The 23,110-nt window shown below is 61.4% G+C and overlaps 1 protein-coding gene across 1 annotated transcript; it reads right to left on the bottom strand.

Annotated features, from left to right (window-relative positions):
- Window positions 1–523: 523 nt before the first annotated feature.
- LOC141973005 (uncharacterized) lies at window positions 524–22,305 on the bottom strand. Its single transcript, XM_074931087.1, has 23 exons — window positions 22,298–22,305; window positions 21,609–21,831; window positions 20,256–20,428; window positions 18,808–19,028; window positions 16,306–16,463; window positions 15,266–15,354; window positions 14,964–15,183; window positions 12,612–12,804; window positions 12,363–12,526; window positions 12,091–12,280; window positions 10,646–11,209; window positions 10,217–10,530; window positions 9,963–10,079; window positions 9,732–9,842; window positions 9,560–9,584; window positions 9,395–9,472; window positions 7,948–9,290; window positions 6,368–6,551; window positions 5,161–5,207; window positions 3,776–3,993; window positions 3,451–3,674; window positions 2,444–2,562; window positions 524–2,332 (listed from the first exon to the last, which is right to left on the bottom strand). The coding sequence occupies exons 1-23, from the start codon at window positions 22,303–22,305 to the stop codon at window positions 2,201–2,203; spliced, it is 5,115 nt and encodes a 1,704-aa protein (XP_074787188.1). The 3' UTR covers window positions 524–2,200.
- Window positions 22,306–23,110: the final 805 nt, after the last annotated feature.

Genomic DNA, 23,110 nt, shown 5'->3' with positions numbered 1-23,110 from the left:
GTCTCCCCAGCTCTATAGGGCCTTGGAATACCCTCCCAAAAAATCTATAGGGCCCTGGGACACCCCAAAAAGGGCCTATAAGGTCTCCCCAACTCTATAGGGCCCTGGGACACCCCAAAAAACGCCTATAGGGTCTCCCCAGCTCTATAGGGCCTTGGAATACCCTCCCAAAAAAATCTATAGGGCCCTGGGACACCCCCAAAAGGGCCTATAGGGTCTCCCCAACTCTATAGGGCCCTGGGACACCCCCAAAAGGGCCTATAGGGTCTCCCCAAGTCTATACGGCCCTGGGACACCCCCAGAAAGTCCTATGGGGTCTCCCCAGCCCTATAGGTGACAGAGAGCCCCCCCCAAACACCTATAGAACCCTAAGCCCCCCCCCCCCAAAAGGGGCCTATAGGGCCTCAGGCCTCCTCCAACCGCCTACAGAGCCCCGAATTCCCCTCAAAGACCCTATAGGAGCCCCAGCTGCTCCCCCCCGGTTCTATAGGGTCTGTCCCGTCCCCGTCCCCCCCCCCTTACACCCACCGAAAGGCCTAGAAAGGCCCCGGTGTCCCCGCGAGGCCTACGCGTCCCCCTACCGCCACCTCCCGACTAGGCCGCAGGCGCCACCGGCCAGGCCTGAGGCCTCTCCCGGCCGTTCCACCGCCACCTCCCGGTTACCACCGCCCCTACCCGGCCCGGCCTCGGTACCGCCGCCTCCGCCGCGGCTCCTGCCCGGCTCCGGCCGCCCGATAAAGTTTTATTCAAACGCGGAAACGGGGAGGGAGAGGGCGGAGCCCGGGCGCCATTTTGACAGCGCCGCGCCGCCATCTTGAGAAGGTCGCTGCGGCCATCTTGGAAAGGTCGCGGGGTGGTGTTTTTTTTTCCCGCCTTTCCTTTTGAGGCGGGCGCCGCCATCTTGAGGAGGGCGCCGCCATCTTGGGAGTGGCAACGCGGCCGCCATCTTGGGAGTGGCGCCCACCAGCCACGCTTTTATTTTTTTATTTTTTTTTTTCCCATTTTTTGTTGGTTGTGTGTGTGTTTTTTTCTTTCTAACCCGCGCTTTATAACAATTTCCCAGAAAAAAATTAAGCTAAACTTCGCCCCCCCCCCCCCCCCCCGACTCCCTTCCAGAACCGGAACACTCAAGAATTCACCCCAAAAACCTCGCCTGGCTGGTGAAGGGTGAGGTAGATGGATGGAAAATGTGAAGAAATGACCCAAAAAATGCGTTGAGAGGGGAGGAGGAGGGTAAAGCGAGGGGGGGTGTCGTACCAGTACAACCAGTATGGTGGAGGGGTCACCAGTAGCACCAGTCTGGCCAGTTTGCCCTCCCCTCAACCCTAGGCCTTCAGGGAGGGTTTGGGGTGAAACAGGGCGGTTTTGGGGCTCCTGGTGGTTTCAGGGGGATAAAAAAGGGGGTTTGGGGTGAAATGAGGGGATTTGGGGGCTGAAAATTGAGGTTGTCTCATGGAGGGGGGGAAGAAATGGGGGGTAGGCCCGAAAAAGGGGGTTTTGGGGTGAAATGAGGGGATTTGGGGGCTGAAAATTGAGGTTGTCTCATGGAGGGGGGGAAGAATTGGGGGTTAGGCCCGAAAAAGGGAGTTTTGGGGTGAAATGAGGGGATTTGGGGGCTGAAAATTGGGGTCACTCCGTGGGGGAGCAAAACCAGGGGTAGGCCGCAACACAGGTGGGTTTTGGTGTAAAATGAGGCGATTTGGGGGCTGAAATTTGGGGTTATTTCACAGGCTGGGAAAAAAGGTGAGGTTTGGGGTGAAATAATGTGATTTTGGGGTCAAATAGTGGGGTCACCTCATGAGGGGGCCCCAAAAAGGGTGATAGGCCCAGAAAAGGGATTTTGGGGTAAAATGAGGTGATTTAGGGGATGAACCATGGAGGGACAGGGGGGGAGACCCACAAAACAAGGGAGTTTTGGGGTGAAACGAGGTGATTTTGGGGCTGAAAATTGGGGTTGCCCCATGGCAGGGGATCAGGCCCCAACCGAGGTGGATTTTGGGGTGAAATGAGGCCGAATTGGGGGTGAAAATTGAGGGTCAACTGAAGGGCCAAAATGAGGGGGATTTGGGGGTGAAATGAGGGGATTTGGGGGCTAAAAATTGGGGGGGACCCCATGGGACAGAGCCAAAAACCTTGAGGGGGGGAACACCTGAAAATAAGGGTAATTTTGGGGTGAAACGAGGAGATTTTGGGCGCGGCTTTAGGGGACCGGGGGGGGGCCCCCCTCACTCATCCCCCGGGGGGGGTGTGTTTTGGGGGGCAGGAGGGGGCCCCCCCATTTTTGGGGGGTCACCCGGGTGCCGCGGAGTGTGGCCACCCACGACGAGGTCCCCTGTGGGATTTTAGGGGGAATATTGAAAAAAAAGGAGGGTTAGATATTGGGGAAGCCCCCCAGCCCCCCCAAAAAAATTGGGGGTTCAGGGGGGGCCCCCCCATTTTTTACCTGGGCTCGGGCCGTGTCCTGCACCCACTCATCCACCAGCCGGTGCAGGTCGTCGGTGAAAAGCCCCTTTTTTGGGGGGGCTGGGGGGGGATTTGGGGGTGCTGAGGGGTTTGGGGGGGCTGGAAGGAGGAAGAGGGGGGGTTAATGAAAAGGGGAACCCCCCCAAATCCCCCCTGTACCCCAAATCCTCTTCGCAAAGAGCCCTGAAAGTCAGGACACCCCCCCCCAAAAACCTGCCCTTTTCAGAGCAGCCCAGTGACGCCCCCCCTGCACCCCAAAACCCCCCTTGTACCCCAAACCCCCCTCCCCAGACCACAGAGCACCCCAAATCCCCCATTTCACCCTAAAACCCTTCCCTGCACCCCAAATCCCCCCATTTCACCCCAAAACCCCTTCCAGTACCCCAAACTCCCCCTTGAACCCCCAAACCCCCCATTTCACCCCAAAACCCCTCCCTGCACCCCAAAATCCCCCTTTGTACCCCAAATCCCCCCTCCCCAGACCACAGAGCCCCCCAAAACCCATTTCACCCCAAAACCCCTCCCTGCACCCCAAAATCCCCCTTTGTACCCCAAATCCCCCCTCCCCAGACCACAGAGCCCCCCAAAACCCCCCATTTCGCCCCAAAACCCCTCCCTGCACCCCAAAATCCCACTTTGTACCCCAAATCCCCCCTCCCCAGACCACAGAGCCCCCCAAAACCCCCCATTTCACCCCAAAACCCCTCCCTGCACCCCAAAACCCCCCTTTGTACCCCAAATCCCCCCTCCCCAGACCACAGAGCCCCCCAAAACCCCCCATTTCACCCCGAAACCCCTCCCTGCACCCCAAAACCCCCCATTTCACCCCAAAACCCCTCCCTGCACCCCAAAACCCCCCTTTGTACCCCAAATCCCCCCTCCCCAGACCACAGAGCCCCCCAAACCCCACCATTTCACCCCAAAACCCCTCCCTGCACCCCAAATCCCCCCATTTCACCCCCCTCAGCACCCCCCCCCCCCCCAAACCTGTCACCGCCGCACCCCTTCCCCGTCCTCTTCCCTTGGCACCCCGAAGCCGTCGGGGGGATCCCCCGGGGCAATGATTTAGGGTCCCCCCATAATCCCCGGGGGGGGGTCCCCCAAATTTGGGAGGGTCCCCCCGAGCTTCTTTCAGGGCGCGGAGCCGCCCCTGCAGCTCCTGCAGCTCCTTGTCCTGCTGCGCCCGTAACGTCACCACCTCCTGGATATGCCTAAAGCGGGGTGGGGGGGGGGGGTTTGGGGGGGTCAGGGGGGGTCCCCCAATATTAGAGGCACCCCCTAAACCCCCCCCCGTGACCCCCCCAAAACTTACTTTTCCCGCAGCCTTCGCAGCTCCGCCCGTAAATCTTCATCTTCGGGGTCCGTCTCCCCGTCGCTGCTCATGGGGGACGAGGGGGAGCCGGGGGGGCGAGGGGGGGCTCCTGGGGGATGGGGGGGTCCCCCCACCCCCCCACTTTCGCTTTCCGAACTGGGGTCCCCCCAATCGCCTTCGGTTTTGGGGGGGTCGGCCGACTCGGGGGTCGTTAACGGCTGAGAAGAGGGGGGGGGGGGATATAGGGGAGATACGAGCTGAGGAAGATTTGGGGGGGCCCTGAGGTAATTTGGGGGGGGGGCCCTTTGGGGGTCGGGGGGGTCCCTGAGGTAGTTTGGGGGTGTTGGGGGGGTCCTCGAGGTAGTTTGGGGGGGCCCTGGGGGGGTTGAGGGGGTCCCGAGGTAGTTTGGGGGGGCCCTGGGGGGGTCCCAGAGATAGTTGGGGGGTCAGGGGTGTCCATCAGGTAATTTGGGGGGGCCCTGGGGGGGTTGAGGGGTCCCCGAGGTAGTTGGGGGGGGGCTCTGGGGGGGTTGAGGGGTCCCCGAGGTGCTTTGGGGGGGCTCTGGGGGGGTTGAGGGGGTCCCCGAGGTAGTTTGGGGGGGCCCTGGGGGGTTGAGGGGTCCCCGAGGTGCTTTGGGGGGGCCCTGGGGGGGTTGAGGGGGTCCCGAGGTAGTTTGGGGGGGCCCTGGGGGGGTCCCAGAGATAGTTGGGGGGTCAGGGGTGTCCATCAGGTAATTTGGGGGGGCCCTGGGGGGGTTGAGGGGTCCCCGAGGTAGTTGGGGGGGGCTCTGGGGGGGTTGAGGGGTCCCCGAGGTGCTTTGGGGGGGCTCTGGGGGGGTTGAGGGGGTCCCCGAGGTAGTTGGGGGGGGCTCTGGGGGGTTGAGGGGTCCCCGAGGTGCTTTGGGGGGGCCCTGGGGGGGTTGAGGGGGTCCCGAGGTAGTTTGGGGGGGCCCTGGGGGGGTCCCAGAGATAGTTGGGGGGTCAGGGGTGTCCATCAGGTAATTTGGGGGGGCCCTGGGGGGGTTGAGGGGTCCCCGAGGTAGTTGGGGGGGCTCTGGGGGGGTTGAGGGGTCCTCGAGGTGCTTTGGGGGGGCTCTGGGGGGGTTGAGGGGGTCCCCGAGGTAGTTTGGGGGGGCCCTGGGGGGTTGAGGGGTCCCCGAGGTGGTTTGGGGGGCCCTGGGGGTGTCGGGGGGGTCTCAGGTAGTTTGGGGGGGCCCTGGGGGGTGATTTGGGGGCCCTGGGGGTGGTTTGAGGTCCCGGGGGGGTCAGTTTTGGGGTCCCCGGGGCAGTTTTGGGGCTCCCCAGAACCACTCGGGGGGGGGGGGGATCTATAGGGGGTCTATAGGGGGGGGGGTCCCCTCCCCCGGGCCCCCCCAAACACCCACCTGGCTGCGCCCCCGCCGGGGGGGGGCTCCCAGTTCCTGCAGCTGCCCTGGGGGACAGGGGGGGTCAGTATAGGGGGGTATAGGGGCATATAGGGGTGTATAGGGGGATATGGGGGTGTATGGGGGGGATATAGGGGGGATATAGGGGTGTATAGGGGCATATAGGGGTGTATAGGGGGATATGGGGGTGTATGGGGGGGATATAGGGGGGATATAGGGGTGTATAGGGGGATATAGAGGGATATGGGGGTGTATAGGGGGGATATAGGGGTGTATGGGGGGATATAGGGGGGATATAGGGGTCTATAGGGGAGATATAGAGAATGTATGGGGGGATATAGGGGCGTATGGGGGGGTGTAGGGGAATATAGAGGTCTATAGGAGTTATACAGGGGCGTATGGGGGGATATAGGGGGTGTATGGGGGGATATAGGGGTGTATGGGTGTGTATAGGTGGAATATAGGGGGCATATAGGGGGTGTGTAGAGGGATATAGGAGCATATAAGGGGTGTATAGGGGTCTATAGGGGGTGTATAGGGGGGATATAGGGGTGTATATGGGGATATGGGGGGGATATGGGGGCTATGGGGGCGGTATAGGGGCTATGGGGGCTATAGGGGGGCTATGGGGGGCTATGGGGGGGCTATAGGGGGCTATGGGGGGGCTACGGGGGGGCTACAGGGGGGCCATAAGGGGGCTATGGGGGCTATAGGTGGGCTATGGGGGGGCTATAGGGGGCTATAGGGGCTATGGGGGGGCTATGGGGGGGCTATGGGGCTATGGGGGGGCTATGGGGGGGCTATGGGGCTATGGGGGGGCTATGGGGGGGCTATGGGGGGGCTATAGGGGTCAGGGTAGAGGCAGGGGGAGGTGCAGGGGAAGGACAGACGGGACGTGGGGGAGCGGGGGGGTGAAAATGGGGGTGAAATGGGGGGGCGAGAAATGGAGGGGGCTGAAAAATGGGTTAGAAACGGGTGAAAAGGGGGGGCCGAAAATAAATGGGTAAAAATGGGGGGGGCCGAAAATAACATGGGGTGAAAACGGGTGAAAATGGGGGGGGCGAAAATAACATGGGGTAAAAATGGGGGGGCTGAAAATAAAATGGGTGAAAAACGGGTTAAAAATTGGGGGGAGGCGGCTCCAAATGGGGGTGATCAATGGGGGGGCCAAACGGGGCGTAAGTGGGGTGTCCCCCCCACCCCGTACCTGTCCGGGGGGGGCCCCCCGTGGCGGGGGGGGGCTGCCGGAGCCGCCGGGCCCAGCTCTTGATCCTGCGGCCCCAGGTCTTCCTGCCGGGGGGGCTCCTGAGGCGCGGGCAACCGAACCCCAGGGCCAGGTAGCCCCCCCCGGCGCCGGGGCGGCCCCCGGGGCTCCGCTCAGGAGGGGGGGCCTGCGGGAACGGGGCGGTGAGGGGGGCACCGGAGCCCCCCCCCGGGAAGAAAGGGGGAAGTCAAGGGGGCGACGAGATTGGGGGGCTGGGCAAACAAAATTCGGGGTTCGGGGCAACAAGATTTGGGGTTTGGGGCAAAAGTTTGGGGTTTGGGGCAACAAGATTTTGGGGGTTTAGGGGAAAAAATGGGGTTTGGGGCAAAAATTTTGGGGTTTGGGGCAACAATTTGGGGTTTGGGGCAAAAAAATTTGTGGGTTCGGGGCAACAAGATTTTGGGGTTTGGGGCAACAAGATTTGGGGGTTTGGGGGAAAAAATGGGGTTTGGGGCAACAAGATTTGGGGTTTGGGGCAAAAAATTTGGGGGTTTGGGGCAACAAAATTTGGGGTTTGGGGCAAAAGTTTGGGGTTTGGGGCAAAAATTTGGGGGTTTGGGGGAAAAAATTTGGGGTTTGGGGCAAAAATTTGGGGGTTTGGGGCAAAAGTTTGGGGTTTGGGGCAACAAGATTTGGGGTTTGGGGCAAAAAATTTGGGGGTTTGGGGCAACAAGATTTGGGGTTTGGGGCAAAAGTTTGGGGTTTGGGGCAAAAATTTGGGGGTTTGGGGCAAAAGTTTGGGGTTTGGGGCAACAATTTGGGGGTTTGGGGGAAAAAATTTGGGGTTTGGGGCAAAAATTTGGGGGTTTGGGGCAAAAGTTTGGGGTTTGGGGCAACAAGATTTGGGGGTTTGGGGGAAAAAATGGGGTTTGGGGCAACAAGATTTGGGGTTTGGGGCAAAAGTTTGGGGTTTGGGGCAAAAATTTGGGGGTTTGGGGCAAAAGTTTGGGGTTTGGGGCAACAAGATTTGGGGTTTGGGGCAAAAGTTTGGGGTTTGGGGCAAAAATTTGGGGGTTTGGGGCAACAAGATTTTGGGGGTTTAGGGGAAAAAATGGGGTTTGGGGCAAAAATTTTGGGGTTTGGGGCAAAAATTTGGGGTTTGGGGCAAAAAAATTTGTGGGTTCGGGGCAACAAGATTTTGGGTTTTGGGGCAACAAAATTTGGGGTTTGGGGAAACAAGATTTTGGGGTTTGGGGCAAAAAATTTGGGGGTTTGGGGCAACAAGATTTGGGGTTTGGGGCAAAAATTTGGGGTTTGGGGCAAAAAAATTTGTGGGTTCGGGGCAACAAGGTTTTGGGTTTTGGGGCAACAAAATTTGGGGTTTGGGGCAACAAGATTTTGGGGTTTAGGGGAAAAAAATGGGGTTTGGGGCAACAATTTTGGGGTTTGGGGCAAAAATTTGGGAGTTTGGGGGCAACAAAATTTGGGGTTTGGGGCAACAAGGTTTTGGGGTTGGGGGCCACCGAGGGCCTGGGTGTGGGGGCCCGGGGGCCACCAGGGGTTGGGGGTCCGGGGCCAATCACCTCCGGTCCCGCGGGTCCGTCCTCCCCGGTGACAACCGTCCCCCCGCCGGGGGGGGCCCCCGGCTCCTGGTGCCGCGGGCCACTGGCCTCCGGGTCTTGGTGGCCACCAAGCGCTGGAGCCTTGGGGACGATCGCGGCCGGTTGCCCAGGGCCAGCCCGCGCCCACGGCCACGGTCCTCGGGGGCCACCAGGGTCTGGGGGTCCGGCGGTGGCCACCTCTTGTCCTCGGGGGCCACCAGGGTCCTGGGGTGTGGTGGTGGCCACTTGCTGTCCTCGGTGGCCACCAAGATCTTGGGGTCCAGCGGTGGCCACCTCGCGTCCTCGGTGGCCACCAAGGTCCTGGGGTCCAGTGATGGCCACCTCCTGTCCTTGGGGGCCACCAGGGTCCTGGGGTGTGGTGGTGGCCACTTGCTGTCCTTGGGGGCCACCAAGATCTTGGGGTCCAGCGGTGGCCACCTCCTGTCCTCGGTGGCCACCAAGATCTTGGGGTCCAGCGGTGGCCACCTCGCGTCCTCGGTGGCCACCAAGGTCCTGGGGTCCAGTGATGGCCACCTCCTGTCCTTGGGGGCCACCAGGGTCCTGGGGTGTGGTGGTGGCCACTTGCTGTCCTTGGGGGCCACCAGGGTCCTGGGGTGTGGTGGTGGCCACTTGCTGTCCTTGGGGGCCACCAAGATCTTGGGGTCCTCCGGCGGCCATCTTGTATTCTTGGGGTCCTCCGGCGGCCATCTTGTATCCTTGAGGCCCACCCAGATCTTGGGGCCCGGTGATGGCCACCTCCCCTCCTTGTGGGCCACCAAGATCTTGGGGTCCTCTGGCGGCCATCTTGTATTCTTGGGGTCCTCTGGCGGCCATCTTGTATTCTTGGGGTCCACTGGCGGCCATCTTGTATCCTTGAGGCCCACCAAGATCTTGGGGCCCGGTGATGGCCACCTCCCCTCCTTGTGGGCCACCAAGATCTTGGGGTCCTCTGGCGGCCATCTTGTATTCTTGGGGTCCTCCGGCGGCCATCTTGTATTCTTGGGGTCCGCCGGCGGCCATCTTGTATCCTTGAGGCCCACCCAGATCTTGGGGCCCGCCAGCAGCCATCTTGATTCCTTGAGGCCCACCAAGATCTTGGGGCCCGGTGATGGCCACCTCCCCTCCTTGTGGGCCACCAAGATCTTGGGGTCCTCTGGCGGCCATCTTGTATTCTTGGGGTCCTCTGGTGGCCATCTTGTATCCTTGGGGTCCTCCGGCGGCCATGTTGATTCCTCGAGGCCCCCCAACATCTGGTCCTCCATCCTCTTGGCCACCCCGGGATGTCCCCACGGCTCGTGGGCTGGCTGGGGGTCCCCCAGGACCTGCTGAAAGGTGACACCCCCCCCCCCACCAGCCCCCCAAAAATCCGTGGGGATCATGGGGGGGGTGCGGGGGGGGGTTTGTGTGTGTCCCCCCTCGTGTCACCCACCGGTGGCTTCGCGGTTCCTGATGGTCTGGTTGATGCAAAACCTCCAGCGCCCGACGGGGGACGATTGGGGGGCACCTTCTATTTTTGGGGGGGGGACATGGCCAGGGGGGGATCAGGGGGTGTCATCATGTCCCCCCCTGCCCCCCCCCGTCCCCCCCTACTCACCCCCCCCCGCCTCGGAAGCTCCTGCCTGTGGGGAGAAAGAGTTGAGGGTCGATTTTTAGACGTATTTGAGAATTATTTTTTTTTGGGGGGGGGGGGGGGACGACACACACAGGACCCCCCCCCCCCCAAATATCCAGGGATGTTTTGGGGTGCAGAGAGGGGTGAGCAGCACCTGGGGGTCCACAGGGGGGCCCCCAAGGACCCCCCGTGCCTGAGCCACGATGGCCTTGAGCTCCTCCACGAACTTCTCCCGCTCGCCCTCCAGCACGAAGTTCTCCTCAACCTGCAGCAGAGGGTTGGTGTTTTTTTTTGTTTTGGTGGGAAAAAACCATATTTTTGGGAAGGGGGGTGGGGTGGGGCGAGGGGAGGAATTTTGGGGTTCAGGCAGCGAGGCGGGGAGCACCATGTAGCAAGCGATGTCCTCCGGGGCGTCTCCGTCGGCGTCGAACTTGAAAGTCACCATCTTGCCGTCGTGGGTTTCCAGTTGACATTCCACCGTGTTGTCGCCGGGAGAAGCCACCTGGGGAGGAAAAAAAAAAAAAAAAAAAAAGATAAAAAAAATAAAAAAAAAAAAAATTAAAAAATGGGGGGATACACCCCCCTAAAAAGAAAAAAAAAAAAAAAAATAGTTCCCCCTCGACGTCTCCCGCCGCCGACCTGCAGGACGGTGAGTTGGAAGCGCGGGAGCCGCTCCGGCCGCGGGCAGGAGGCTCGACGTTGTCGCCCGCGCTCGGGTTTGGTGGCCTCGGGGACGGCGGAGGTGGCCTCGGGGACACGGAGGAGGGGCGTCGGGGGGTCGGGGGGGACGTGGAGGGGGGCGTCGGGGTGGAGGGAGGAGGAAGGGAGAGGTGGCGGCGTCTCCAGGGTTGGTGGCATCCCGGGAGGTGGTGGCATCCCCCCAGTTGGTGGTGGTGACATCCCCAGGGTTGGTGGCATCTCTGGGGTCGGTGGTGGCATCCCCCCAGTTGGTGCTGGTGGCATCCCCGGGGCTGGGGACATCCCTTGACTTGGTGGCAGCGCCGGAGCTGGTGACATTCCTGGAGGTGGCATCCCTGGGACTGGTGGCATCCCTGGGGCTGGGGACACCCCAGTTGGTGGCATCCCTTGGGCTGGTGGTGGCATCCCAGTTGGTGGTGGCATCCCTGGGACTGGTGACATCCCAGTTGGTGGCATCCCTTGGGCTGGTGGTGGCATCCCAGTTGGTGGTGGCATCCCTGGAGGTGGCATCCCTGGGGCTGGTGACATCCCTGGAGCTGGTGACATCCCAGTTGGTGGCATCCCTTGGGCTGGTGGCATCCCTGGAGTTGGCACCCCAGGTCCTGGTGGCATCCCTTGACCTGGTGGTGGCACCCCTGGGGCTGGTGACATCCCCGGAGCAGGTGACATCCCAGTTGGTGGCATCCCTTGGGCTGGTGGTGGCACCCCAGTTGGTGGTGGCATCCCTGGAGGTGGCATCCCTGGGACTGGTGACATCCCCGTTGGTGGCATCCCTTGGGCTAGTGGTGGCACCCCAGGAGCTGGTGACATCCCCGGAGGTGGCACCCCTTGGGCTGGTGACATCCCTGGGGCTGGTGGCACCCCAAGAGCTGGTGACATCCCCAGAGGTGGCACCCCTGGGGCTGGTGACATCCCCGGGGCTGGTGACACCCCCTGGCCTGGGGACACCCCAAGAGCTGGTGGCATCCCTGGGGCTGGTGACATCCCTGGGGCTGGTGGCACCCCAAGAGCTGGTGGCATCCCGAGAGGTGGCACCCCTGGGGCTGGTGACATCCCTGGGGCTGGTGACACCCCTGGGGCTGGTGGCATCCCTGGGGCTGGTGGCACCCCAAGAGCTGGTGACATCCCCAGAGGTGGCACCCCTGGGGCTGGTGACATCCCCGGGGCTGGTGACACCCCCTGGCCTGGGGACACCCCAAGAGCTGGTGGCACCCCTGGGGCTGGTGGCACCCCAAGAGCTGGTGGCATCCCGAGAGGTGGCACCCCTGGGGCTGGTGACATCCCTGGGGCTGGTGACACCCCCTGGCCTGGTGACACCCCAAGAGCTGGTGACATCCCCGGGGCTGGTGACACCCCCTGGCCTGGTGACACCCCCTGGCCTGGGGACACCCCAAGAGCTGGTGACATCCCCGGGGCTGGTGACATCCCTGGGGCTGGTGACACCCCAAGAGCTGGTGGCATCCCCGGGGCTGGTGACACCCCCTGGCCTGGTGACACCCCCTGGCCTGGGGACACCCCAAGAGCTGGTGGCACCCCTGGGGCTGGTGACATCCCTGGGGCTGGTGGCACCCCTGGGGCTGGTGACATCCCTGGGGCTGGTGACACCCCAAGAGCTGGTGGCATCCCGAGAGGTGGCACCCCTGGGGCTGGTGACATCCCCTGGCCTGGTGACACCCCAAGAGCTGGTGGCACCCCTGGGGCTGGTGACATCCCAGGAGCAGGTGACACCCCCGTTGGCGGTGGCACCCCAGGAACTGCCGGTGGCATCCCCAGAGCCGGTGGTGGCAGCCCTGGACCTGGTGACACCCCCAAACCCGGTGCCACCCCCAGAGCTGGTGACATCCCAGTTGGTGGTGTCACCCCCGTCCCCCCAGTTGGCTTCAGCCGTGCCCCCCCCGGCGCTGCCACCCCCGTCCTCGGTGTCCCCGCTCCCCCCTGCTCCCCAACAACACCCGCTGGCTCCGCGGTGACATCCGGTGACGTCCCCTCCGCCCCGTAGGTGACCTGTGGGTCAAGGTGTCACAGTGGGGGGGGGGAGGTGACACCCCCGCCACCCCCCCACCCCCCCGCCGTGACAGCGACTTACCGACACCTGCAAAGGGACGGGACGGCCACAAGTTGGGGACACGCCATCTTGGGGGGGTCCCGGTGACCCTCGATGGCCACCAAGCAGCTGGGGCGTGGCCACCCCGGTGACCCCCCGGGTGCTGGTGACATCCGAGACTGGACCGTTGTCCCCGAACCCCTCAGCTGCGGGGGGAGGAAGCCATCTTGGGGGTTGGGGTTGGGGGGGGGGAGAAGTTTTGGGGGGACGGGGACAACACGGGGGACTCACCGGTGGCGGGGGGGGGCTGTTGCCGGAGCAGCTGTTGCCGGACGTGTTGGTCCACCTCGGTGTCCTCGTTTTCGGGGACCCCCCGGCCTTCCGCTTGTTTCTTCTCCCTCATCTTCCTCACCATCGTCAGCCGGTCCCGGATGGATTTGGCGACGGCTTTGGAGTCGCTTTCGTGGAAGAAGCCGGATTTCACCTTGGAGGGGGGCGGGGGGGGGGGAATGGGGGTAGAAAACGGGGTGTTCGTGGTGAATTTGGGGGTTTGTTGACTTTAGGGGGGTCCAAGATCAATTTAAGGAGCCAATGGTGAGGTTCAAGGGTGAATTTTGGGGTGTCGTTGCCTTTGGAAGAGCCTCAAGATCAATTTAAGAGCCCAACCGTAGAGTTCAAGGGTGAATTTGGGGGTTCATTGACTTTGGGGGGCTCCAAGATCAATTTGAGGGCTCAACTGTAGAGTTCGAGGGTGAATTTGGGGGTTCATTGACTTTGGGGGGGTCCATGATCAATTTAAGGGGCCAACGGTGAGGCTCAAGGTTGAATTTTGGGGTGTCTTCGCCTTTGGAAGAGCCTCAAGATCAATTTGAGGGCTCAACCATAGACTTCATGGATGGATTTGGGGGTTCAATGACTTTGGGGGGGTCCAAGATGAATTTGAGGGCCCAACCGTAGAGTTCAAGGGTGAATTTGGGGGTTCATTGACTTTGGGGGGATCCATGATCAATTTAAGGGGCCAACGGTGAGGCTCAAGGTCGAATTTTGGGGTGTCTTCGCCTTTGGAAGAGCCTCAAGATCAATTTAAGAGCCCAACCGTAGAGTTCAAGGGTGAATTTGGGGGTTCATTGACTTTGGGGGGGTCCAAGATCAATTTAAGGAGCCAATGGTGAGGTTCAAGGGTGAATTTTGGGGTGTCTTCGCCTTTGGAAGAGCCTCAAGATCAATTTAAGAACCCAACCGCAGAGTTCAAGGGTGAATTTGGGGGTTCATTGACTTTGGGGGGCTCCAGGATCCATTTAAGTTGCCAATTGCGGGGTTCAAGGTCGAATTTTGGGGTGTCGTTGCCTTTGGAAGAGCCTCAAGATCAATTTAAGAACCCAACCGTAGAGTTCAAGGGTGAATTTGGGGGTTCATTGACTTTGGGGGGGTCCAAGATCAATTTGAGGGCTCAACCGTAGAGTTCAAGGGTGAATTTGGGGGTTCATTGACTTTGGGGGGGTCCAAGATCAATTTAAGGGGCCAACGGTGAGGCTCAAGGTCGAATTTTGGGGTGTCTTCGCCTTTGGAAGAGCCTCAAGATCAATTTGAGGGCTCAACCATAGACTTCATGGATGGATTTGGGGGTTCAATGACTTTGGGGGGGTCCAAGATGAATTTGAGGGCCCAACCGTAGAGTTCAAGGGTGAATTTGGGGGTTCATTGACTTTGGGGGGGTCCAAGATCAATTTAAGGAGCCAATGGTGAGGTTCAAGGGTGAATTTTGGGGCGTCGTTGCCTTTGGAAGAGCCTCAAGATCAATTTAAGAACCCAACCGTAGAGTTCAAGGGTGAATTTGGGGGTTCATTGACTTTGGGGGGCTCCAGGATCCATTTAAGTTGCCAATTGCGGGGTTCAAGGTCGAATTTTGGGGTGTCGTCGCCTTCGGAAGAGCTTCACGCTCAGTCTAAGGGCCCGACCGTTGAGTTCGTCGGTGAATTTTGGGGGTTCGTTGACTTTGGGGGGGTCCATGATCAATTTAAGGGGCCAACGGTGAGGCTCAAGGTCGAATTTTGGGGTGTCGTTGCCTTTGGAAGAGCCTCAAGATCAATTTAAGAACCCAACCGTAGAGTTCAAGGGTGAATTTGGGGGTTCATTGACTTTGGGGGGGCCCAAGATGAATTTGAGGGCCCAACCGTAGAGTTCAAGGGTGAATTTGGGGGTTCATTGACTTTGGGGGGGTCCAAGATCAATTTAAGGAGCCAATGGTGAGGTTCAAGGTCGAATTTTGGGGTGTCGTTGCCTTTGGAAGAGCCTCAAGATCAATTTAAGAACCCAACCGTAGAGTTCAAGGGTGAATTTTGGGGGTTCGCTGCCTTTGGAAGAGCTTCGAGACCGATCTGTCGGCTCGAAATTGGAATTCATGGCCGAATTTTGGGGGGTTCGCTGACTCTGAGCCCAATTTAAATGACCAATTGCGGGGTTCAAGCTTCAATTTGGGGGCGTCGTTGCCTTCCCGAGAGCTTCCAGTTGGCCTCGAGCCGCCGCCCGCCGCCGCCTTCCCCCCAACTTCCCGCAGCCGCTTCCGCCTTCAAGTTTGGGGGTTCCCTGTGGATTTTTTTACCCCCGCCCTTAAGCCCCGCCCCTCCCCGGAGCGCTTCTCACCATCTCATAGGCCACTTCCTCGGGGCCGTCGGCTTCCAGGTCAAAGGTGAACTCGATGGCCTCGTTATCTTTGTGTTTCCCCTTTAATTTTTTGGGGTCCTCCACCCAGAGCCGCAGCGCCAGCGCCGTCTCGCTCCCCCCGTCCTCCTCCGCCACCTCCACCCTCAACCCCGTGTCCTCGGCGAAAAAAACGTGGTTCAGCAGCTCCCGGATGGAAAGTCTGGCAACCGAGACGTCAGCAAAACGCACCCCAACATTTTGGGGGGACAACCCCCCCCTTATTTTCCCCCCCCCCCCCTCACCTCTCGGCTTTATTTTGCCGGATGCAGCCCTCGATGATTTCCTTCACCTCGGGGTCCGTCACTTTGTCGAAACTCGCTGGTTTGATGCCCTACGAGATTGAAAAAAAAAACCACACCCCCCCCCCCAAAAAAAAAAAAAACAAAAAAACCCAACGTTGCACCCCAAAAGTTGTCGTTGAGCAGGAGAAACTCCAGAAAAAATTAAGGGGGGGGGGGACACGACACACAGCCGTGGGGTTGTGGATGAATTTTGGGGTGTCGCTGACTTTGGAAGAGCCTCGAGACCCCGTTGAGGGCCCGACCGTTGGGTTGGGGATGAATTGGGGGGGTCGTTGACTTTGGAAGAGGCTCAAGATGAATTTGGGGGGTCACTCATTGAGTTCATGGCAAGTTTTGGGGTGCTGTTGACCAGGACAAGCCCCAGACAAGTTTTGGGGTGTCGCTGACTTTGGAAGAGCCTCGAGACCCCGTTGAGGGCCCGACCGTTGGGTTGGGGATGAATTTGGGGGAGTCGTTGGCTTTGGAAGAGGCTCAAGATGAATTTGGGGGGTCACTCATTGAGTTCATGGCAAGTTTTGGGGTGTCGTTGACCAGGAGAAGCCCCAGACGAATTTTGGGGTGTCGCTGACTTTGGAAGAGCCTCGAGACCCCGTTGAGGGCCCGACCGTTGGGTTGGGGATGAATTGGGGGGGTCGTTGGCTTTGGAAGAGGCTCAAGATGAATTTGGGGGTTCAACCACGGGCTTTGTGAGGAATTTTGGGGTGTCGTTGACCAGAACAAGCCCCAGAAAAATGTTGGGGTGCTCAACCCTCGTGTCCATGAGGAATTTCGGGGTGTCGCTGACTTTGGAAGAGCCTCGAGACCCCTTTGGGTCCCCGACGACGGGTTTTCGCGCGGAATTTCGCGTTCCCTTCGCGCCGGTGAAATTTGGGGGGCGAGCAGCGCCCTTGCCTCCGGGTTTGGGGGTGTCCCTGCCGTTTCTTTTTTTTTTTGGGGTGCCCCCCCACCCCCCCGGGGGGGGGGGGGACGCACGCACTCACGCTGGTGACCTTGCGGTAGATCTGGGCGGCGTTGCGGCACTCGGCGTAGGGGTACTCCGAGGTGCCCATCTCCAGCAGGCACATCCCGAAGGCGTAGACGTCCACCGACTCGTCGTAGCGCTCCTCGTACATCTCCGGCGCCATGAACTCGGGGGTGCCTGCGGGGGGGCCCATGGGTGCTGGGGGGTGTCACTGGGTGCCCATGGGTGCTGGTGGGTGTCAGGGCCCATGGGTATCAATGGGAGCCGGTGGGTGGTGATGGGTGCCCATGGGTGTCGATGGGTGCCAATGGGTGATGGTGGGTGTGAGGGGCCATGGGTGGTGATGGGTGCCCATGGGTGTTGGTGGGTGTCAATGGGTGCTGGTGGGTGTCACTGGGTGCCCATGGGTGCTGGTGGGTGTCAGTGCCCATGGGTATCAATGGGTGCTGGTGGGTGGTGATGGGTGCCCATGGGTGCTGATGGGTGCTGGTGGGTGTCACTGGGTGCCCATGGGTGGTGATGGGTGTCACTGGGTGCCCATGGGTGCTGGTGGGTGCCAGGGCCCATGGGTATCAATGGGTGCTGGTGGGTGGTGATGGGTGCCAAGGGGTGCTGATGAGCGTGAGGGCTCATGGGTGGTGATGGGTGCCCATGGGTGCTGGTGGGTGGTGATGGGTGCCCATGGGTGCTGATGGGTGCTGGTGGGTGTCAGTGGGTGCCCATGGGTGGTGATGGGTGCCAATGGGTGATGGTGGGTGTCACTGGGTGCCCATGGGTGTCGATGGGTGCCAATGGGTGATGGTGGGTGTCAGTGGGTGCCCATGGGTGGTGATGGGTGTCAATGGGTGCCCATGGGTGCTGGTGGGTGCCAGTGCCCATGGGTATCAATGGGTGCTGGTGGGTGGTGATGGGTGCCCATGGGTGTTGGTGGGTGTCAATGTGTGCTGGTGGGTGTCAATGGGTGCTGGTGGGTGTCGATGGGTGCCAATGGGTGCTGGTGGGTGCTGGTGGGTGTCAGTGGGTGCCCATGGGTGGTGATGGGTGTCACTGGGTGCCCATGGGTGCTGGTGGGTGCCAGGGCCCATGGGTATCAATGGGTGCTGGTGGGTGGTGATGGGTGCCCATGGGTGTTGGTGGGTGTCAATGGGTGCTGGTGGGTGTCAATGGGTGCCCATGGGTGGTGATGGGTGTCAATGGGTGCCCATGGGTGCTGGTGGGTGCCAGTGCCCATGGGTATCAATGGGTGCTGGTGGGTGGTGATGGGTGCCCATGGGTGTTGGTGGGTGTCAATGGGTGCTGGTGGGTGTCACTGGGTGCCCATGGGTGGTGATGGGTGCCAGTGCCCATGGGTATCAATGGGTGCTGGTGGGTGGTGATGGGTGCCCATGGGTGTTGGTGGGTGCCAATGGGTGATGGTGGGTGTCACTGGGTGCCCATGGGTGGTGATGGGTGTCAATGGGTGCCCATGGGTGCTGGTGGGTGTCAGTGCCCATGGGTATCAATGGGTGCTGGTGGGTGGTGATGGGTGCCCATGGGTGCTGATGGGTGCTGGTGGGTGTCAGTGGGTGCCCATGGGTGGTGATGGGTGCCAATGGGTGATGGTGGGTGTCACTGGGTGCCCATGGGTGGTGATGGGTGTCAATGGGTGCCCATGGGTGCTGGTGGGTGCCAGTGCCCATGGGTATCAATGGGTGCTGGTGGGTGGTGATGGGTGCCAAGGGGTGCTGGTGGGTGTCAATGGGTGCTGGTGGGTGGTGATGAGTGCCCATGGGTGCTGGTGGGTGTCAATGGGTGCTGATGGGCACCCATGGGTGTCAATGGGTGCCAACAGGTGCTGACAGGTGCCAACGGGCACCAATGGGTGCCAACGGGTGCCAACAGACGCCAACGGGTGCCAACGGGCACCAACGGGTGCCAATGGGCACTGATGGGTGCCAACAGGTGCCAACGGGTGCTGATGAGTGCCAACGGGCACCAATGGCTGCCAACGGGTGCCGATGGGTGCTGACAGGCACCAACGGGTACCAATGGGTGCCAATGAGTGCCGATGGGTGCTGACAGGCACCAATGGGTACCAATGGGTGCCAACGGGTGCCAATAAGTGCCAACGGGCACCAATGGGTGCCAACGGGTGCCAATAAGTGCCAACAGGCACCAATGGCTGCCAACGGGTGCTGATGGGTGCTGACAGGCACCAACGGCCACCAACGGGTGCCAATGAGTGCCGATGGGTGCTGAGAGGCACCAACAGGTACCAATGGGTGCCAACGGGTGCCAATAAGTGCCAAAGGGCACCAATGGGTGCCAACGGGTGCCAATAAGTGCCAACGGGCACCAATGGGTGCCAACGGGCGCCGAGGGGCACCAATGGGTGCCAACGGGTGCTGATGGGTGCTGACAGGCACCAACGGGTACCAATGGGTGCCAACAGGCGCCGAGGGGCACCAATGGGTGCCAACGGGTGCCGACGGGTGCCAACGGGTGCCAACGGGCGCCGAGGGGCGGCGGCGGCGCCTCCTACCGATGACGCTCTTGGCGAAGGACGTTCTCATGAGCGTGGCCAGGCCCAAGTCGCCGATTTTGACGGAGCCGGTGGGGCCGGTGATGAAGATGTTGTCGCACTTGAGGTCCCGGTGGATGATGGGAGGCGTCCGGGTGTGCAGGAAGTGGAGCCCCTTCAGGATCTGGCGGCACCAGCTGCGCAGCACCTTGGGCTTCATCACCTTGAAGCGCTTCAGGTACCTGCGGGAGAAACCGCGCGCGGCGTCGCCTCTCTGCCACATCCCGTGTCCCCCCGCCCCATCCTGTGTCCCTCTGCCACGTCCCGTGTCCCCCCGCCCCATCCCGTGTCCCTCTGCCACATCCCGTGTCCCTCTGCCCCATCCCGTGTCCCTCTGCCACATTCCGTGTCCCCCTGCCCCATCCCGTGTCCCTCTGCCACATTCCGTGTCCCTCTGCCCCATCCCGTGTCCCTCTGCCACATCCCGTGTCCCTCTGCCACATCCCGTGTCCCTCTGCCCCATCCCATGTCCCTCTGCCACGGGCCGGGTCCCTCTGCCACATTCCGTGTCCCCCCGCCCCATCCCGTGTCCCCCCGCCTCATTCCGCGTCCCTCTGACATGTGCCATGTCCCCCCGCCACATTCCGTGTCCTTCTGCCCCATTCCGTGTCCCTCTGCCACGTGCTGGGTCCCTCCACCCCATTCCGTGTCCCCCCGCCCCATTCCATGTCCCTCTGCCACGGGCCGGATCCCTCTGCCACATTCCGTGTCCCCCTGCCCCATTCCGTGTCCCCCCACCACATCCCGTGTCCTTCTGCCCCATTCCGTGTCCCTCTGCCACGTGCTGGGTCCCTCCACCCCATTCCGTGTCCCCCCACCCCATTCCATGTCCCTCTGCCACGGGCCGGGTCCCTCTGCCACATTCCGTGTCCCCCCGCCCCATCCCGTGTCCCCCCGCCTCATTCCGCGTCCCTCTGACATGTGCCATGTCCCCCCGCCACATTCCGTGTCCTTCTGCCCCATTCCGTGTCCCTCTGCCACGGGCCGGGTCCCTCTGCCACATTCTGTGTCCCTCTGCCACGTGCCATGCCCCCCCGCCCCATCCCGTGTCCCCCCACCACATTCCGTGTCCCCCCGCCCCATCCCGTGTCCCCCCGCCCCATTCCATGTTCCTCTGCCACGGGCCGGGTCCCCCAGCCCCATTCCGTGTCCCCCAGCCCCATTCCGTCTCCCTCCGCCCCATCCCGTGACCCTCTGCCACATTCCGTGTCCCCCCGCCCCATCCCGTGTCCCCCTGCCCCATCCCGTGACCCTCTGCCCCATCCCGTGTCCCCCCGCCCCATCCCGTGTCCCTCTGCCCCATTCCGTCTCCCTCTGCCCCATCCCACGTCCCCTCGCCCCATCCCGTGTCCCCCCGCCACACGCCGTGTCCCCCCGCCACGTGCCACGCCCCTCCCGCCACCGCTCACGTCTTGAGGGTGCCGGAAGTCATGAGCTCCGTCACGAGGACGATGCATTTTTTGCCCTTGACCGTCGACTCCCAAAAATCATAAAAACGGACGATATTGGGGTGCTGCAACCCCTTCAGCATCTCCGCTTCCTCCTTGAAGCGTTGTTGTTCCGTTTTGGTTAATTTCCGATCCTGGAAAACGGGAAAAAAAAACCCCAAAAATTTTAAAAAAAAAAAAAAAATTATTAAAAAAAAACCAAAAAACCCACAAAAACGCTCGTTGGATGCTCGTTAAGAACCCGGAATTAATTCGCCGTGACCCCACGCCAACCACCGAAAAATTGGGATGAAAAATGGAATTTTCAGGATTTTATTTTGAGGCCACGTTGAGGAATTGGGCGACTTGAGGGAAAATTCAAGAATTTGGGGGAGAAAATCGACGAGATTTGGGGCGGCCTCGAGGATTTGGGAGCCGGGAGTTGGGAATGAGAGAATCGATGAGTCTGAGGGGGGTTTGTGGTTAATTTTTTTTTTGGGGGGGGGGGTCGTTGGGTTTGGGAGGGGTTTGAGAGGAGCTGGAGGGGCCAACCGTGGGGTTCATGATGGATTTTGGGGTGTCGCTGACTTTGGAAGAGCCTCGAGACCCCGTTGAGGGCCCGACCGTTGGGTTGGGGATGAATTTGGGGGGTCGTTGGCTTTGGAAGAGGCTCAAGATGAATTTGGGGGGTCAACCACGGGCTTTGTGAGGAATTTTGGGGTGTCGTTGACCAGGACAAGCCCCAGAGGAATTTGGGGTGCTCAACCCTCGCGTCCATGAGGAATTTCGGGGTGTCGCTGACTTTGGAAGAGCCTCGAGACCCATTTGAGGACCCGACCGTTGGGGTTGGGGATGAATTGGGGGGGTCGTTGATTTTGGGAGGGGCTCAAGACAAATTTGGGGGGTCAAGCATTGAGCTCATGACAAATTTTGGGGTGTCGCCGACCAGCAGAACCCCCAGATGAATTTGGGGGGTGATCAACCCTCGCCTTCACGGATTAATTGGGGGGGGGGGGGGTCACTGACTTTGGAAGAGCTTCAAGACCCTTTTGAACATCCAACCATTGAACCTGCAGCTTAATTTCGGGGTGTCACCGACTTCAGACCCCCCCGATGATTTAGGGGGGGCCACCCGCCACCTCCCCACCTAAATTTCGGGGCGTCCCCACCCTCAAAAAAACCTTCAAGCCGCACTTTTAGGTCCAACCGCCCATTTTTGGCCAAACCCGCCTCCCCCGTTCGTGTTTTTCTCCCCATTTTCCGAGCCCACCCCCTCATTTAACACCCCCCCCCCGCACCCCAAAATTTTTTTTTTTTTTTGGGGGGGGCGCTCACCTGGAGCTCACACCAAGCCACCTCCACCCACGTGTCGGTGTCGAAGCCCTTGAAAACCGTCTTGAAGGCGCCGCGCCCCAACTCGATGTCGAATTTGAGGAACCTCCCCCCCGGCGAGGTGGCCACCGCCTTCATCTCCGCCTCCTCCTCTACCTCCTCCCTCCCCCCTGCGCCCCCCCAAACTCCACCGCCCCCCCAAATTCCACCGAACCCCCCAATTCTCCTTCTTCACCCTCGCGCCGGGGGGTCCCGTCTTCCGCTTCCACCAACTCGACGCTTTTCCGGAAAAACGTTTTGGGGGGGCTGGGGGGGGGGAGTTGGAAATTTGGGGGGGTCCCACATCGGTGGCCATGATTGGTGTGGACCCGCCCCGACCCCCCACCCCCCTTAAATATCGGGGGGCCCTCGTGGAGAGGGGGGGACGCTCCGATGGCGGCTCGGTTGACCCTATAGATTTTTTTTTTGGGGGGGGGGGGGGCGTGGGGGGGGTGTTTTGTCGATTTTAGGGGGGACAACCCCCACCCCCCCCTTATGGGGGCACCTGTGGGGGGAAAAAAACGTTTTAATACCCCCCCGCCCCCCCAAAATAAATGTGTCCCCCCACCTATAGGTTCTATAGGGACACCCCCCCCCCCCCCCGGCACAGTGGGGGAGCGGTGGGTACCCTGGGGGTGTAACCCCCCCCGTACCCCCCCATAGATGCTGTAGCCCCCCCAGTGCCCCTATAGCCCCCCCATAGCCCCCCCTTATCCCCCATAGGCCCCGGCTGCCTCGATATCCCCTATAGCGCCCACCTGCCCCCCCAGCCCCTAAAGCCCCCCCCTGTGCCCCATAACCCCCCCAGCCCCTGTGTACCCCCGCAGACGCCCCCCCTATAGCCCCCCCCATGGCCCCACACCCCCTATAGCCCCCCCATAGCCCTTGGACACCCCCACATCCCCCACAGCCCCCCCTATAGCCCCCCCCATGGCCCCACACCCCCTATAGCCCCCCCTATAGCCCTTGGACACCCCCACATCCCCCACAGCCCCCCCTATAGCCCCCCCATGCCCCACACCCCCTATAGCCCCCCCCTAGGGCTCCCCTATAGCCCTTGGACACCCCCCCGCCCCCTACAGCCCCCCCTATAGCCCCCATATGCCTCCGCACCCCCCCCAGACCCCCCATAGCCCCCCCACCCCCTATAGCCCCCATATACCCCCCTCCTCCTCCTCCTCCTCCCACCCCCCGCCCCTCCCGCTCACCTGCGTCACGTGGCCGCCGCCTTTAGCCACGCCCCCTCTGACCACGCCCCCTCCTCCCCCCACCCCACCCCCACCCCGGGGTCGGGGCTCGCAGCGGCGGCGACGATCGTTCAGCGGCTGGAAACGGGGGGGGGGGGGGGGGCGGGGGGGGATCGATTGACTCGGTGCTCGACTGAGGGGGGGGGGTGGGAGGCCCAGGAATCGATTGACTCGGTGCTCGGCGGCTGGAGATGGGGGGCGGGGATCGATTGACTCGGT

Source organism: Athene noctua, chromosome 39 (genome assembly GCF_965140245.1).
Source record: "Athene noctua chromosome 39, bAthNoc1.hap1.1, whole genome shotgun sequence".
NCBI classification, from domain to species: Eukaryota; Metazoa; Chordata; class Aves; order Strigiformes; family Strigidae; genus Athene; species Athene noctua.
This window is presented reverse-complemented; position numbering and strand designations above follow the sequence as displayed.